Raw genomic sequence first — 17,459 nt, forward strand, 5'->3', positions numbered from 1 at the left:
AATAGACCTCTCTGTAAACTGATCACCATTGTAAATGTTCAGTGGGTAAATAGTTTGTCAATCTCGAATCTCAGCACTCTCAGTGCTGACTGTATTCCTTTCTTGTTAACAGCATTGCAAGACTGACCTGATATTTTCCAAACTGCGCAGTTTATATTGCTTCATGATTGCATTGCCCTTATCCCTTCCAGTTCCTTTATCACATGTTAAAGGGACACTGCCTTTCTGTCAAAGTATTTTGGAAAATCTATTTTGCTCTGAGGCTGAAGAATGCAAGCCGAGATTTGTCACAATATTATCAGCTGCAAGACATGTGATTATGTTTTTCTTTGTGTCTTTGTGAAGGGGAATGTTTGTCAGAAACTTTTTCATCTGATCTCGGTGTTCCATTCTATTCCACAGAGTGGACAGCAGAAAAGCAGACCATCTGCTCTGTGCCTGCTCCCACCTCATCAAACTATTCATGTACTTGTATCAGCAGTGGCTTAGATAAAAGCAAAATACTGCGGATGCTGGAATCTGAATCGAAAACAGAAAATGCTGGAAAATCTCAGCAGGTCTGACAGCACCTGTGGAGAGAGAATAGAGCGAATATTTCAAATCCCTTTGTCTTCAGCACTGTTGAAGGCTCATCCCAACTCGAAACGTTGGCTCTATTCTCTCCCCACAGATGCTGTCAGACCGGCTGAGCTGTGTGGAGTCAGGAATAGGGAACGCATTAACAGTTCTCTGTTCACTCACAATGATTGTCTCCACACAAACACTGCCAGACCTGCTGAGATTTCCCAGCATCTTCTGTTCTTGTATGTGTTGTGACTTAGTTGGTTACATCCTCACCTCTGAATCACAAGGTTCTGGCTTCAGGAGTCACACCAGGATTTGAACACAAAAACCAAGGCTGTTTTCCCGAACAGTCAAAGGTAGCGCCACCACTTGTCTCATCAACATTATCAATTCTCTCAGGTGGGCGTATGGAAGGTATGGATGCTACTCCAAAGAAGAGCAGGCAGGTTCCCCCTGGAGGCCAAGCCAATATTTAAGCCTCAGACAACATCACAGAAATCGATAATCTGGTCATTATCGCAATGTTGTTCATAAACTCATAGAATTCTACAGTGCAGAAGGAGGCCATTCGGCCTGTCAAGCCTGCACCGTCTGCAATCCCACCCAGGCCCTGTCCCCATGACCCCGTGCATTTACCTGAGCTAGTCTCCCTGATACTGTGGGACAATTCAGCAAGGCCAATCCACTTAACACACACATCTTTGGAATGTGGAAGGAAACCAGAGCACCTGGAGGAAACCCACACAGACACGGGGAGAACGTGCAAACTCTACACTGACAGGGACCCAAGCTGGGAATTGAACCGGGGTCCCTGACGCTGTGAGGCAGCAGAGCTAACCACTGTGCTACCGTGCTGCCCTCATTCTGCATGTCTGGCAAACAGACATGCAGTAGATCGATGTCTAGCCAGGAAGTGAGACCAGGAATGGGTGGGTCATCTTACGAGATTAGGTTTGTATCCACTCGAGTTTAGAAGAGTAAGAAGCAACTCGATCAAAACTTTTTAAGATCCTCAGAGGGTGTTGACGGTGGATGTGGAGAAGATGTTTCCTCTTGGCCAAGAGTCATTGTTTAAAACTAAAGGGTCATTCACTCAATATGAGAAGAATGTTTTTCTCTAATGGTCTTGAGTCTGTGGAATTCTCTTCCTCAAAAAGCAGTGGAAGTAGAATTTATGAGTATGTTTGAGGCAAAACAAGACAGATTCTTGATTATCAAGGGGCTGAAACTATATTGGGGGTGGGGGGAATATCTCCATAATCTCACTCCAACAGCACCTTCCAAATACATGACCACTATCACCAAGAAGGATATCTGCAAAACACCACCACCTGCAAGATCCTGTCCAAGTCGCCCACTATCCTGACTTGGAAATATATCGCCATTCCTTCACTACCACTGCGTCACAATTCAGAAACTCCCCCACTAACAGCGTCGAGTGTACCAACACCACATGGACTGCAGCAACAGCTCACCACCTTCTCATGGGGCAATTTGGGATAAGCAACAAATGCTGGCTGAGCTAGCGATGCCCACATATCCTGAAAGAATTTTTTAAAAATCTCCAGTCCCACAACTCCTCGAGACCCTTGACCCCACACACAACACTAGTTTTAATCACTCCATCATACTGCCATCCCCTCACCCAGGAAGCAGTTTAATGAAGCCTCATCGCATTCGGTCCAATGCAAATTGTTCCTTGGAATGGAGACCGAAACTGTACAAAGTGCTCCAGGCGTGGTCTCACCAAAGCTCGATATAATTATTATAAGAGCTGCTTACTCTTGTTGTCCATCTGGTGATAAAGGCCCACCTAACATTTGCTTTCATCATTGCTTGCTCCATCCGCATGTTAATTTCCTGTGATTTGTACAGGGGGATACCCAGAAACCTCAAAATACAAACATTTCCCTACAACAACTTACATTTATATAGTGTCTTTACTGTATGGAAATGCCCAGGGTGCTTCACAGGACCATTATTAACCAAAATATGAAAACGGCGAGGAGATACTGGGTCAGGAGACCAAGAGTTTGGTCAAAGGAGTAAGTTTTAAGAAGTGTGTTAAAAGAGGAAAGTGAGATAAGAGGCTCAGAGGAGTCAGAGAGAATTCCAGAGCTTGAGACCAACTGAAGGCATAGCCACTAAGAGTGGAACAATTCTAATTGGGAATGTAGCAGAGACTATAGTTCGAGGAGTAAAGATTCCTCTACTGAGTGACTTCCCTACATTTCACTCCATCTGCTCTGTTCTCTCCCACTCACTCAAATTGCCTCACTCTTCTTGCAATTGGGTCTGTCCCCTCCTCACAGTTTAATTTCCATCCTAACTTTGGTTGTCAGCAGACTTGGACACCTGTCTTTTGAAGTTATTGTTGTGGGGATTATAAAACTTAATTCATTGTGAAGAGGAATTCTCAAATCGTTCTAGTCTATACCTTATTACATAACTTTGATTTCAAATTAGCACTGTCACATTTTACAGGGAGTGTCCTCTGAGGCTAACAAGTCTTGCAACATTTTCTTTTCAGTTGAATTGGTATAGGTTCCGGAGGGGAGATGAGAATGTTTTGGTGCTGCAGTGTGCTACCTGAACAGGTGGTAGAAGTCAATGCAAGCATAACTTTCAAAAGGAAATGTGTGGAGGGTCATAAAGAGAGCAGGGGACAAAGACACTGTCAAGATGGGCTGTATCACCTCTTTGTGTGCTGTCGTTCTAAAGTACTGATACTCCCACACTACCCTCACCTCCTTACGCTACAAGTCAGGTGATTCTTTGTTACAGCCCCATTGTTCTGTCTTCCAAACAGACACACCAGGATCTGTATACGCAGATACATCACTGGGCTTATCCTGTGCCCATTGTTGGGATATGTGTTCAGATGGGACGGCACATTGGTTAACACTGCTGTCTTACCACACCAGAGATCAAGGTTCAATTCCGGCCTTGGGTCACTGTCTGTGTGGAGTTTGCGCATTCTCCCCATGTCAGCGGGGATTTCCTCCAGGTACTCCGCTTTCCTCCCACATTCCAAAGACGTGCGGTTGGCTTGATTAGCCGTGCTAAATTGTCCCTTAGTGTCAGGTAGTCTAGCAGGGTAAATACGTGGGGTTATGTGGTTAAGGCCTGGGTGCAGTTGGTGTTGGTGCAGACTCTATGGGCCGAATGGCCTCGTTCTACCCTGTAGGGATTCTATAATTTAATTCTTGCAGTGACATGGAGGGAAACTAGGATAGAATCAAATCAAAATGGAAAGTGGATAGTGAATGCTTGACCCCTGCAAAAACACGTTCCTTCCCTGATGCCGGGGTGGGGGGAGGGGGGGGAGAGTGTGTACAATGGTGTTTGGGTGAGTAGTACAGCCCAAATTTCATTCTATAATCCACTCGGTAAAGAAAACAGAGACAATGTTCTGAGTGTGTTGGCAAATATATCCATTTACTGTTGTGTTGTGTGGAAGCATCAGAATAAAATCGTTGTACCTGGACACCATAACATGTGACATGCAAGTAATTGAATAATTTGGCACAATTCTTCAGCTCTCACTGAGTTCCTTTGGTGCTGGTTTATTAGCTTTGTTTGATTGAATTTTCTCCAGTGTTTTTGATCTGTAAATGTGTGTGGAAAGTGATGCCTTATCACTGCCTTTATTGTTGTGGACATTCACTGACCAGCATTGGCTCCCAAGCTTGCATGTCGCAATGGTCAAATTCCAATCCTTATTTTTCCAAATTCCTCCCTGATCTCGCAGCCCCTCCCTCTCTGTAACCCACCCCCTCCCTCTCTGTAACCGCCCCCCCACTCCCTCTCTGTAGCCTCCTGTGCTCCCAAAGCTCTGTATTGGATCTGACCTCCCCAGCATCCTCGATTTTTATCACTCCACCGTTAGTGACCGTGCCCCGGGCTGCCTGAGCTTTAATATCTGGAATTCGCCCCATAAACCTCTCCACTCTTGTTTCCTTCCTTCCAGAAGCTCCTTGAAACTTAGCTGTGCGATCTCACCGCTCCTTATCCGCCCTTGTGTGGTTCAGAGTGACCTTCTCCCAGGTGTCACTCCCATGGAGCTCCTTGGTGTTCAAGATGCCTGTTGCTGATGATATGCAGTTTGACTTTGGGTGTGGCAGGTTTTGACCTGGGGCAACTCAATTAAAAACAGAGTTCAAAATCTCCCTGAGATCTCCAAAATCTGAAGAGAGGATATGTTTCCATTGTGATATATTTAACAATCAGTTAGTCTGCAGCTTCTGAGTACATTACGTTTCATTATCATTGCCAGGTGTGTAACCCAGTGCCTTTATTTGACTCTGAAAAATCTCAGCAGATCTGACAGTTCCTGTGGAGAGAGAACTGAGCCAACGTTTCGAGTCTGGATGACCCTTCACCAGAGTTCTTGAGATTTTCCAGCATTTTTTGTTTTTGTAGATTCCAGCATCCGCAGTATTTTTGCTTTTACCTTTATTTTACTCTCTCGTGTGCTGGGTTCCTTGTGTTTACCTTTATTAGCCAGAGTTTTAATGCCAGTGGGACCAGTCTCGGTGTTTATTTGATTATTTTTCTGTAAATGAGCGAGACTGCTGTAAACGTGTGAAGCGGTGGCACTGCCTCACACTTCCCACGACAACCAATGTGTGGAAATCATTCGCTAATTCTATGTTTAAAAACCCACATCAAAAAGCAGTTTGGTTACTCTGACTGACTTTCATTACAAAAAGTGAGACTCTTGTAATTAGTAGTCAGCTGCAGGTTCCTGCAGGCTTCCTTCTTTTCTATTTATAAGGCAGGAAAGATTTGATGCTCATTAAAATATTTTATTGTACAACTGGAAGCTATAATTTGCTTTACACCCCCTAATGTTTTTATTTGTATTTACCCTGGGTTTGAAGGTTTTGCCTGGGACAGGTGGGTGCATGTTCAACACTCACACGAAAGCTGCTGTATAAAGTCTCCATCCTTGCAGCTCTTCTGGAAACTCGCTGCTGTGAGGATGTAAGAAGCCCTCACTTCATTGCCACTTCAGACGTTTTTTTTTGGTTAAAATCAAATGTGTTATTCTTAAGCAAAGTAATTGCCAACGACATTGAAGGACTTGAAACATTTGTAAACAGGGTGTTTGGGCTGCTTGTAATGCAGTCAGAATATGCTGATGATCACGCACAAGTAAGAACAGTTTTGATCATTTGTGTTTGCGTGTGTGTGTGTGTGTGTGTGTATATCGGTGTGTGCCCATACATGTGCGTGTGTATATGTGTGTGTGCATGCCAGCCTGCCTGTGAGTCAGCATGTGTGTGTTAGAGAGGAGAGCGTGTGTTTGTCTGTCTCCCCGACAGACAGACAGAGAGAGAGAGTGTGTGTGTGTGTGTGTGTATGTGTGCCTGCTTGTCTGCCTGTGAGTCAGCATGTGTCTGAGTCTGTCAGAGGAAGAGTGTGTGTGTATTAGAGTGTGAGTGAGTGAGTGTGTGTGTGTACTAGAGAGAGTGTGTGTGTGTTTGTGTGTATTAGAGTGTGAGTGAGTGAGTGAGTGAGTGAGTGAGTGTGTGTGTGTACTAGAGAGTGAGTGTGTGTGTGCGTGTACTAGAGAGTGAGTGTGTGTGTGCGTGTACTAGAGAGAGAGTGAGTGTGTGTGTGCGTGTACTAGAGAGAGAGTGAGTGTGTGTGTGCGTGTACTAGAGAGAGAGTGAGTGTGTGTGTGCGTGTACTAGAGAGAGAGTGAGTGTGTGTGTGCGTGTACTAGAGAGAGAGTGAGTGTGTGTGTGCGTGTACTAGAGAGAGAGTGAGAGTGTGTGTGCGTGTACTAGAGAGAGAGTGAGAGTGTGTGTGCGTGTACTAGAGAGAGAGTGAGAGTGTGTGTGCGTGTACTAGAGAGAGAGTGAGAGTGTGTGTGCGTGTACTAGAGAGAGAGTGAGAGTGTGTGTGCGTGTACTAGAGAGAGAGTGAGAGTGTGTGTGCGTGTACTAGAGAGAGAGTGAGAGTGTGTGTGCGTGTACTAGAGAGAGAGTGAGAGTGTGTGTGCGTGTACTAGAGAGAGAGTGAGAGTGTGTGTGCGTGTACTAGAGAGAGAGTGAGAGTGTGTGTGCGTGTACTAGAGAGAGAGTGAGAGTGTGTGTGCGTGTACTAGAGAGAGAGTGAGAGTGTGTGTGCGTGTACTAGAGAGAGAGTGAGAGTGTGTGTGCGTGTACTAGAGAGAGAGTGAGAGTGTGTGTGCGTGTACTAGAGAGAGAGTGAGAGTGTGTTTGCCTTCTGTCTGTCAGGAAGAGAGAGTATGACGATATGAGAGTCATCGGGGAGAGAAAGTGAGAAAGAGTGTGTGTATGTGTGTGTGTGTCTGTCTGTCTGTGTCTGTTGTCGGGGGGGTGGTGAGAGAGTGTGTGTGTGTGTGTTTGTCCGTGTCTGTTTGTCAGGACACGTGTGCACCTCTTCTCTCTCCCATGCTTTCAATTGTGACTTTAGCTAAATGAGGAGAGATTAAAAACGGAGTGTGTATTCATTCATTGATCAGTTATTAGCAACTGGCTGTGTCCATTTTTCTAATTATACTCCAAACTGCATAACTCTCTGGAAAGTAATTTGTGCAGATGTTAAATGTTACATCTTGTAAAGCATCAAGTGTTGTGAGGAGGGACGGACTTCAGATCCGGGGCCTGCTCAGTTACAGGAGAATTATTCATAGCCTGAGCCTTGTTAATACAAGGGACTGTTCTGGTGTAGAAGCTGCAGTTAGTATTCAGTACAGACAGCACAGAGCAATATTCAAAACCAGATTTTTAATTATGTCCTGCTGATAATTTTTGTGAATTTGCCTTACAGTCTCACGATGTGTCTCTTTATGTGTAAGAGAAATCTTCAGAGAATGGCAATAATTGTTTTAATGAGCTATTAAATTTTTTTTAGTACTTTCCTCAGCTATTAAAAAGCTTGGCCAGTCACCCCACAATTACAGTAAATGATTTTATCTTAATGTATTATTGATTCATCCGTGTATTTGTACAGTGCTTTTATTCCTATCAATCCACAAGCATACAGGCATGATGCAGAGAAATACCATTAACAGGGAACACACACTCACTGTGAAAAGCACAGTTGGTACCAGGTATATCTGCAGACACGGACACGATTTCTGCTCCTGTCTTTCTTGCTTCCTTGTGTGGAATTAGACGTGATTTTGTTTCCTAGCTCCTTCCATTCTTTATTCTTTTCATCATTATTTGGAGGTTAAACCTGATCTTTTTGCAATGTAACAGACCGGATATTGGAGTGCATAAGTTGATAAAGTTTAGGGAACAAGTTGCACGATTGGATCTGGAAATGACCCCCCTGTTCGATCCAACTTTCAGTTTATGGAAGGGAAAATATTTCCAGAAGGAGCAAATAGATTCCCTAATGGTCTGTTCAAAAGATTTGTGATGTTGTGAATTGTTTTCAATTCTCTCTGTAATGCTGATTGTATCACTGGCTGTACACTGATTGGGAACTGTCCTGTAGTTACTTGGCAGATTCTGAAATGTTTGATGCAGAATTGCGATGGTTTCAGATTTAGCTGCTCAAACGCTGAAATGAACTATCTCCCGATCCTGACTTGAAGGCACACACAGCTGAATTATTACTGACAAACTTATAACCTTTTTTTAAAACTGTTGCAATAAAATGTACCATAAAGTTACTATGCAAAACAAATTAGAATATGTAGGCTTTGACTTTGGCCCATTTTGATACGGTTTCATTTAACCGCACTCCTTTCTGCTAGTTAAATGTTCCACTTCAGTATGGTGCAGCTATGAATATGCAACCCCAGCACCCTCTCTGGACCCTTTCACTGCACACCCTCCTACCCTCTTTGTATCCCATCCTACCCCTCTCCTCTCAAATGCTCACCTCAACCTACTTTCTACCCCCTTGCTCCCTCTGCACAACCCCTGCCGCTTGTCCCCCCCACCTTGCAGTGTATTTTAATGGTCAAACTATGAAATAACATCCAATTGGCGGAACAGTGTATTTTTGACAATTACAGGGCAATATCACATAAAAACCTGACTGACTGATTGACCCTCCAATATCACAGAGAATATGGAAGTACAATTGTACATAAAAATACTGTTTGCTGCAGATACAATTGAATGATAGTGCCTGGGGTATACAACCAGACACACAGATCTGAGCCAAAAATTAGTTTATGCAAACCAAAAAAAGGATTTAATTCCAAAGCAAACATATATTGTGTTGAAAATATTCAGTGAGTTGAAGCACTTTCGTTGATATTGTAAGATTTCCTTTCAAATGGTGAGTGAATAGATTTAAGGTTGAATATTCTGTGGGTTACGCTGAATATCTTAGAAGTTATCAGGGAAAGTTGGCTGTAGAAATCTTGAAGCTATTTTCCACTGTTTTTGTCAATAATATCAACAGTTTTGAGTCAGAGTTTATAGATTTCAGTGAAATATCTTTTAACATCATTCTCTCAATAAAGCAGTAAAAATTCATTCCTGCACTGAGCTTGTTCATTGCAAATTGGCTGATAAGAGGCTAAACCTCCTTGTAGTGATCTCAATTATGAGCAAAACATTCCTCATCAGTAGAGTTTTGAAACTGAAGGAGCGATGCATTGTTTGTTTGTGTGTTCTGCAGTTCCGCACGGAATCTTACAGCACAGAATGAAGCCATTCAGCCCATCGTTGCGGTGTTGGCTTTCAGTAAGAGTTATCCAATTTTCCCACTCCCCTGCCCTTTTCCCACTGCCCTGTAAGATTTTCCCTTTCTGAGTCTTTATCCAATCCCCTTTTGAAAGTTGGAATTGAAGTTTCTTCTGCTGCCCTTTGAGATTATGACAATTTGCTGAAATATTTCCCCAGTTTTTCCTGAGAAGTAAACTAATTCTTACATCGGGGAAGCAATGTATCTTTGCAGGGATCAACCATTGGCTATCCACTTCCCATTTCTATTTAATTCTATCCCATTTTCCCTCCATATCCTTCTCCTTGTGTCACTAAATAATCGAATCATAAATTTCCTACAGTGCAGAAGGAGGCCATTCAGCCCATCACTCCTGCACCAACAATAATCCCACCCAGGCCCTATCCTGTAACCCCACATATCTACTCTGCTAAACCCCCCCTGCCACTCAGGGGCAATTTAGCATGGCCAATCCACCTATCCCTCACATCTTCAGAGTGTGGGAGGAACACCTAGAGGAAGCCCCTGTAGATAGGGGGAGAATGTGTCAGCTCCACACAGACAGTGACCCAAGGTCGATTGAACTGAGTCCCTGGTGCTGTGAGGCAGCAGTGCCAACCACTGTGCCACCGTGTCTATCCGCAGTTGAAGTCGGAGTAAATTAACCAGCCCCGCCCTGCCCCGCAGTTAGGCATATGGGAATTAGGAGCAGATATACACAATCCAGCTCTTCCAGCCTGCTCCGCCATTCAATCCGATCATGGCTGATCTCTCCCTGGTCTCAGACCCACTTCCCCACCTGTTCCCCTTATCCCTTTTATTGGAAATATATCCATCTGATTGGTGATCATCTTGGCTTGTGCTCTGATTGGTAGAAAGGCTGGAGATAAATGCTGTGCAGATTAAAATAGTGGAGGAGGGGGGACTATCCTGGCATTGCTGGTCACTGTCCACAGAAACTAGCCAGAGACTGACCAGGTCACTCCTCGAGTGCGGTCCAAAGCACAGCAGCAAGAAGTGTGTGTGTGTGTGTGTGTGTGTGTGTGTGTGAGAATCAGTGTTTCACCCCCTTGTCCCTTGGATCAGCCTGGAGAGATGGTGACTGTTATTTATTTCAATAAGTGATTTAGCAGAATCTTTGCTGCTTTAATTACTGCATCCATTTCTTGCAGTCATTAGTGTTAGATACTGCACCATAAAGGGGACAGGTACCTGTAATTAGTCAGCTAGTACACCAGAGGGGGATGTTATGACCATCTCTAACCCCAGACAGAGTGGCTTCAAATTATTATTTTTGAAGTTTTGAATCAACAATCCATCTGCTCCTTGGGAATTCAGATGTGTGTCTTCTGGGTAATGGGTATAATTTTCTTCCCGTTCCCATGGTCCTCCAGCAGGGACACAAGAACCTCTGGACTCCCCCATGGTCAAGTATGATTCTAAAAAGATAACCTGTTCCCCCCCTTCTGAATCGCAAGAGTTCCAAACAGTGACTTCAGCTGAGAAATGTAAAAGGCACCCAACCGTCAGATGGAACTGTGGCTGAAGCTCAGAGATCTTCACTGAGAGCTCTCAACTGCTGGAGACTTGGAGCCTCTGCAGGAGGGGAAACTTTAGGTGTTTTCACATTTGAGGCAGTATGTTGTCTCACTGTCACTTTGTGAAAGTGATTCTTGGTTCACTTCCTTCACCAGTGGACCTTGTGAAGTGGATTAGACGTGGGACTTCATAGAATCATAGAAACCCTACAGTGCAGAAGAGGCTATTTGGCCCAGTGAGTCTGCATCAACAACAATCCCACCCCAGGCCTAGCCCCACAACCCCACTAATCCCTTTAATCTACACATCCCAGGACACTGAGGGGCAATGGCCAATCAACCTTACCTGCACATCTCTGAACTGTGGGAGGAAACCGGAGCACCTGGAGGAAACCCACATGGACACGGACAGAATGTGCAAACTCCACACAGACAGTGACCCAAGCCAGGAATCAAACCCAAATCCCCAGCAGTGTTAATCACTGCACCACTAAATTGTGTGGGGTTATGGGGATAGGGTGGAGTTCAATGCTCTGTCAGAGTCTGTGCAGACTAGATGGGCTGAATGGCCCCTGTAGGGATTCTATGAATTGGATTTGGCAGCTCCATATCTGACTGGAGTTTGCTGGGTCACAGTCCCAGCTGGGTACTGGGCTGAACAATACTGGGAACTGGTACAGACTAGAGTTTCAAAGTATTTACAACATCAGGCCTTTCTGCCCAACTACCTTCTGCTACTTTTTATTCTCCAGGCAGGTCTTTTCCCTTCACCCTTTATCTCATCAGCCTGACTTTTCAAAGTTTGTGTAGAATGTAGCTTTCACAAAATTGGTCCTGTCTTGGAAATATCTTCCATAACCCAATATTTAACCCACTTATATTGCAATGTATTCATCTTAATGATAAGCTTCTTTCTATTGGACTGGGTGAGGTTCGAAACTTTGCTCTTGAATTTGGTACATTTATCAGTGAATGTTTTTAAGCATTTTGAATGTTGTAAAGTCTGGATTTGGGCATCTGACAGAGTGCTGATAGATCTTGACATTTTCACAGCTCTCTGCCCTGGACAGTGTAATATGATAATGGATTTACTTTCTTACTCGATGCTAATGAAGATGCTTCAGACAGATTAGGTGGCACCAAGGAAGTGGAAGGGTGGAAAGTCCACTCGTGATAGGTTAGGTTGAGTTGTGCCTGGAGCTGGGATGTGCATTGCTGCAACACTGGGTTTGATGGACTGTGATATACAGGATGGTTTACAGACAGATTGTCTGCACAGTTCAAACTGCCGGACTTTATCCAAAATCCATTCATGTACTGAGCGTTGTCGTTGTTCATAGTTGAAGGATGTTTGACACATGTTTTACTGTGTTACTCAGCTGCATTTCCCACATGATGGGGAACAGGAGCTGTGACTCCTAATCTCCTGGGGTCTCCAGCTGTGACTTTCTCCTGTTTCAGTCAGTCTAGCATCCTGCACAGTCAACCAGCAACCGTACAGCTGAATGTTCAAGAAATGTTCCAGTGTTGGGTTGCAGGGTTCCACTCTGGTGAGGTAAAGTAGGAATGAACGGGTCACTTTTGGGTTTGTAAGCTGTAACGAGTGGAGTGTTGCGATGCTGGGGTTCAACTGTTTACAATCTATGTGAATGACTTTGATGAGGGGGCTGAGAGTAAAATATATCCAAGTTGGCGCCCAATACAAAGCCTGCTGGGAAAGTAAATGTGAGGAGGAGACAAAATGATATTGACGGGTGAACTAATTGGCCAAGGAAGTGACATTGGAATATAATGGAGGAAGCATAAAATCATGATCTTGAATGGGACAGCAGGCTCAAGGGGCCAAATGGCCTACTGCTCCTAACTCTTAAACTCTTATCCATTTTGGTAGGATTAACAGATAAACGGAATGTGTTTTGAAGCATCTAAAACTAGCCAATGTTGAGATTCTGTGGGATCCGGGGATCCCTGAATCTGAATCACAGGAAATAACATTGAGACCCAGCAAGTAATTAGGAAAGTGAATGGCATCTTTTCATTTGAGAGATTTGGAGAATAAGACGAAGGAAGTCTTGGGTTTTGGTGAAACCACAGCGTGGGTATGGTGAACAGATAACCAAAGAAAAGATATACTTGCTGTGGACAGACTGTAAATAGGTTAATTCAATTGAGTCTTGGGTTAAGAGGGTTGTCCTATGTGCAGAAGTTGAGCAGAATGGGCCTGGATCCTCCGAAATTAGTCGAATGAGAGATGCTCCTATTAAAGTGTGTAAAATTCGGAGGGGGTTGACTGAGGCAGTTGTTGGGAAGTTGTTTCCTCTGGTTGGAGAGTCAACTAACATTACATTCTGCACCCTCTCCTTTCCTTCTCCCCTATTTACTCTATAAGCGTTTTCAGTATAGTGTGCAAGAAATATTACTTTTCACTGTACCCCAATACATGTGACAATAATAAATCAAATCAAAAACTAGGGACCATAATCTCTGGATATGGGGTCAGCCATTTAGGTATTGAGATGAGGAGAAATGTTTTCTCCTGAGGGTTGTGAATCTTTGGAACTCTCTAACCTGGAGAGCTAAGGGTGCTTGGTTGATGAATACAAAAGGCCCACTCATGTTCCTGTTACTTGTGCTCTTCTGAAAAGTTGGCCTTGCAACATAACTTTGGCCTTAATCGTAAATGAATTCAATTCTCTCTGACCAAAAGGGTTTAACAATTCTCACGGTGTGATTTCCCACTGGAGCTGCCATGTTCCTCATGATTGAGGGAGGAGCCTCTGGGGGGAAGTATGTTTCTTTGTGAGAAGATTCTCAGATGAAGATGGTTCTAGAAATGACTTTGCATCCTCTTGGGATCAAAAGATCTACAATCCTGATGGGATAACAAAAGTCGGACACATTTTGGGCGATGTTGGTATGATGAAACGTGACCTTGGGAAAATATTGCGACTCAGTTGACAGCTGCCTTTTTCTTTCCTCCTTGTAGGCCATTCGCTGCACACTGGTAAATTGTACGTGTGAATGTTTCCAGCCCGGAAAGATCAGCTTACGGACCTGTGACCAGTGTAAGCATGGCTGGGTGGCACATGGTGAGTCAAATCAAGCACTTCCACCAGATATTTAGCGTGACAGCAGAATTAATGGAATTTGCTTTGCCGAAACTGTCAATTCGGCCCGACTGGTCCATGCTAGTGTTTATAAAACAGTAAAAACAACATGTATTTACCTTGCACTTTTAACCTAATGAAATATCCCAGGGAGCACGGTCGAACAGATTTTGACCCTGGGCCTAGGCAGGAGACATACGGGACAGGTGACTGAAAGCTTACTGAAAGAGGGAAGTGTTAAAGAGCATTGAGGGAGAGAAAGATAAAAAGATAGCTAGATTTCGGGAGAGAATTTGGAAAGCGAGGATCCCGATTGTTGAAGGTGCAGCCACTGATGGTGGAGCGATTTAAAATGGGATGTGCTCAGGAGGCCGGAGTTAAACGGATGCGGAGATATGGAACAATTGTGAGGCCGGAGGAAGTTACACAGATGGAGGAGGGTCAAGGCAATGGAGGCATTTGGAAGCAGTGTTCCCATTAGCCTGCTCCCACTCCTCTTCATCCCGTTCTCTCCCTATAATAAACCAGCTTCCCCCAACTGCACCAACACTCTGTTTCAAATAACCCATGTGGCTGTGTTTTCCACATTCTCACCACTCTCAGTGTAAATAAGTATCTCCTGAATTCTCTATTGGAATATTTTATAGAAGTGACCCCTTGTTTTGTCTCAACACAACTGGAAACGTCTCCTCCATATCTGGCCTATCAAATTCCTTCATAATTATAAATACTTAATCAAATCACCCTTCAATCTAACTCTTCAAAAGACATTGCTGATGTGGATATTTCATTTGGATTGTGTGTAATGCAGAGTGAAAGCACATGGGGTCCAAATTATTGACTCATTTCAAGAGAAGCTGGATATATTTCTGGTTGGGTGAAGGGTTGGGGTAGGGTTGGCTGAGCTGATCCAGGACTCTATGGGATGCAGTGGTTTCAGTTTTCTGGTGCAGGGTCCAGTTAGTGAGATGTGAAAGTCCGCGATCATGCTGGATTTTTGTTGATCCTTAGGCACTGGGGAATATTTGTGCCGAGGTTTGGTTGTACGGATGGGGTAGGATTTAAAATAGAGCAAAACTGATAGATTCACCAAACTTTTCCTGATCCTTGTTTTGTCACATTGTTGATAATGAGCCTTGAAGAACATTTTAAATCCTGCTGTGTTATCCTCCCAATTCCTGATTGCAGATTTGGAGCTGTCTCTTTATCCCCAGCCCAATATTTGCCCGGTGGAGCTCTCTGTACTCCACTGCAAAGCAAATTCATTTGATCAAAAACTAGGTTTTCCATTTTACAACGTTTCCATTTTCTCCATTTTTTTTTCTATTTATGCATCCTCTTTAATTGTCATTATTTTGATATCCCGAGGACACTAATTCAAGGTAACAAACAAACTCTTAGCATCAAGCTCAGGAGTCGATCTCTGATCGGTGAGGACTGCAGAAGGGCAACAGGAGCAACATTGTATACCGAGGAGTGAACATCTGATCTGTTGAAGCTACAACAGGACTACTTGCACACTGAACTGTGGATGCAGTAAGAGAGAGACGGAGCAAAATGATTTCACAGCCAATGGCTCAGATCTGAGCTCTGCAGTTCTGAACGGTGATGGACAACTGAACAACTCACTGGAGGAGGAGGCCCCACAAATATCTCCATCCTCAATGATGGGGGATCCATCACATCAGAGTAAAAGATGAGGTTAAAGCATCCACTCAGCCAGAGGTGCCGAGTGAAGGATACACCTCCGCCTCCTCCAAAGATCTCCAGCATCACAACATCAATCTTCAGCCAATTCGATCCACTCCACGCGATATCAAAAAATGGCTGAAGGTAACGGATGTCGCAAAGGCCCTAATGACATTCTGGCAACAGTACTGAATTCTTATGCTCCAGAACTAGCTGTGCCTTTAGCCAAAGCTGTTCCAGTTACAACACTGGCATTTATCCAGCAGTGTGGAAAACTGCCCAGGTATGTGCTGTACTCAAGAAACAGGACAATTTTCACAATAACTTCATTGCAGTATTAATGTAAGCCCTAGTTGTAACACTAATAAATAAAAATCCAACCCAGCCAATTACCGGCCCATCAATCCACTCTGTCATCAGTAAAACGATGGAATGTGTTATCAACAGTGCTATCAAGTGGCACTTACAAAGCAATAACCTGCTCATGGATATATACTTCAGTTTCCATAGGGCCACTCAGCTCCTGACCTCATTACAGCTCTGTGAACCAAAGAGCTGAACTTGAGCTGAGAATGACTGTCCTTGCATCAAGGCAGAATGTGAGTGTAGCATCAAGGAGCCCCGGTAGGGCTGTGAGGGGGAAAGGCTCGTCGCTGGCTGGTCAAAGTCAATTATCTCAATCTAGGGGCATCACTGTAGGAGTCCCTCAGGGTAGTGATCTAAGTCCAACCATCTTCAGCTGCTTCATCAATGACCTTCTCTCCGTTATAAGGTCAGAGGTGATGTACAATGTTCCACACCATTCGCAACTGAAGCAGATCATGTCCAAATGCAACAGACCTGGACAACATTCAGGTTTGGGTTGATGCATAAGGGCCAGGCAATGTCCCTGATAAACAAGAGAGAATCTAACCATCTCCTCCTGTCATTCAATGGCACTGCATCAATATCCTGGTTGTTGCCAATCATGAGAAGCTTAACCAGACCAGCTAGAAGAGCGGGTCAGAAGCTGAATATTTGATGCCGAGCTTACAAGCTTAATGCGCAAAGATTTTTCTCTATTTACGAGGTATAATTCCAATTGCCAAGACGAATGAAGCTCTGGTAACACAGAAAGCTCTACACCATCCAGGAGAAAGCAGCATGTTACCATTTTAAGCTTTTATTCCCTCCACCACTGGTACAGAGTAACTGAGGTGTGTGCTGTCTACAGTATGCACTGCACTAACTCACCAAAACTTCTTCAACAGCACCTTCCAACCTATAATCTCTACCACCTAGAACAGGACTAGGCAGGGTACATTCAGAAAGAGTGTTCCCGATGGTGGGGGTGTCTAGAACTAGGGGTCATAGTTTAAGGATAAGGGATAAATCTTTTAGGATTCTGATGAGGAGATATTTCTTCACCCAGAATATTTTATGGTGAGTATTTTAATATTAACATCACAAGTAGGCTTGCATTAACACTGCAATGAAGGTAGCGTGAAAGTCCCCTAGTCGCCACGTTTTGGCACCTGTTCAGGTACACTGGGGGGCAATTTAGCATGGACAGTGCACCTAACCAGCACATCTTTCAGACTGTGGGAGGAAACCAGAGGAAACCCACACAGATACGGAGAACATGCAGACTCTGCACAGACAGTGACCCAAATCGGGAATTGAACTCGGGTCCCTGGCGCTGTGAGGCAGCAGCACGAACCACTGTGCCACCAAATGTGTGGAATTCATTACCACAGAAAGTGGTTGAGGCCAAAATATTGTGCGATTTCAAGAAGGAATTAAATATAGCTCTTATGGTTAAAGGGATTAAGGGAGATGGGGGGAATGGTGGGTTCAGGATATTAAATTTGATGATCAGCCATGATCAAAATGAATAGCAGAGCAGGTTCGAAGGGCT

The 17,459-nt window shown here is 44.1% G+C and overlaps 1 protein-coding gene across 8 annotated transcripts in view; it reads left to right on the forward strand.

Moving 5' to 3' along the window:
- bnc2 (basonuclin zinc finger protein 2) overlaps positions 1-17,459 on the forward strand; it is a 449,449-nt gene that overhangs the window by 267,841 nt on the left and 164,149 nt on the right. For all 8 annotated transcript variants that reach the window (XM_080188297.1, XM_080188298.1, XM_080188300.1 and 5 more), the window contains one exon: positions 13,753-13,855. In XM_080188297.1, the coding sequence (XP_080044423.1) occupies positions 13,753-13,855 (103 nt within the window). The remainder of the gene's footprint in view (positions 1-13,752; positions 13,856-17,459) is intronic.

This window comes from Carcharhinus amblyrhynchos, chromosome 5 (genome assembly GCF_965287045.1).
Source record: "Carcharhinus amblyrhynchos chromosome 5, sCarAmb.v2.hapA, whole genome shotgun sequence".
Classification (NCBI taxonomy): Eukaryota; Metazoa; Chordata; class Chondrichthyes; order Carcharhiniformes; family Carcharhinidae; genus Carcharhinus; species Carcharhinus amblyrhynchos.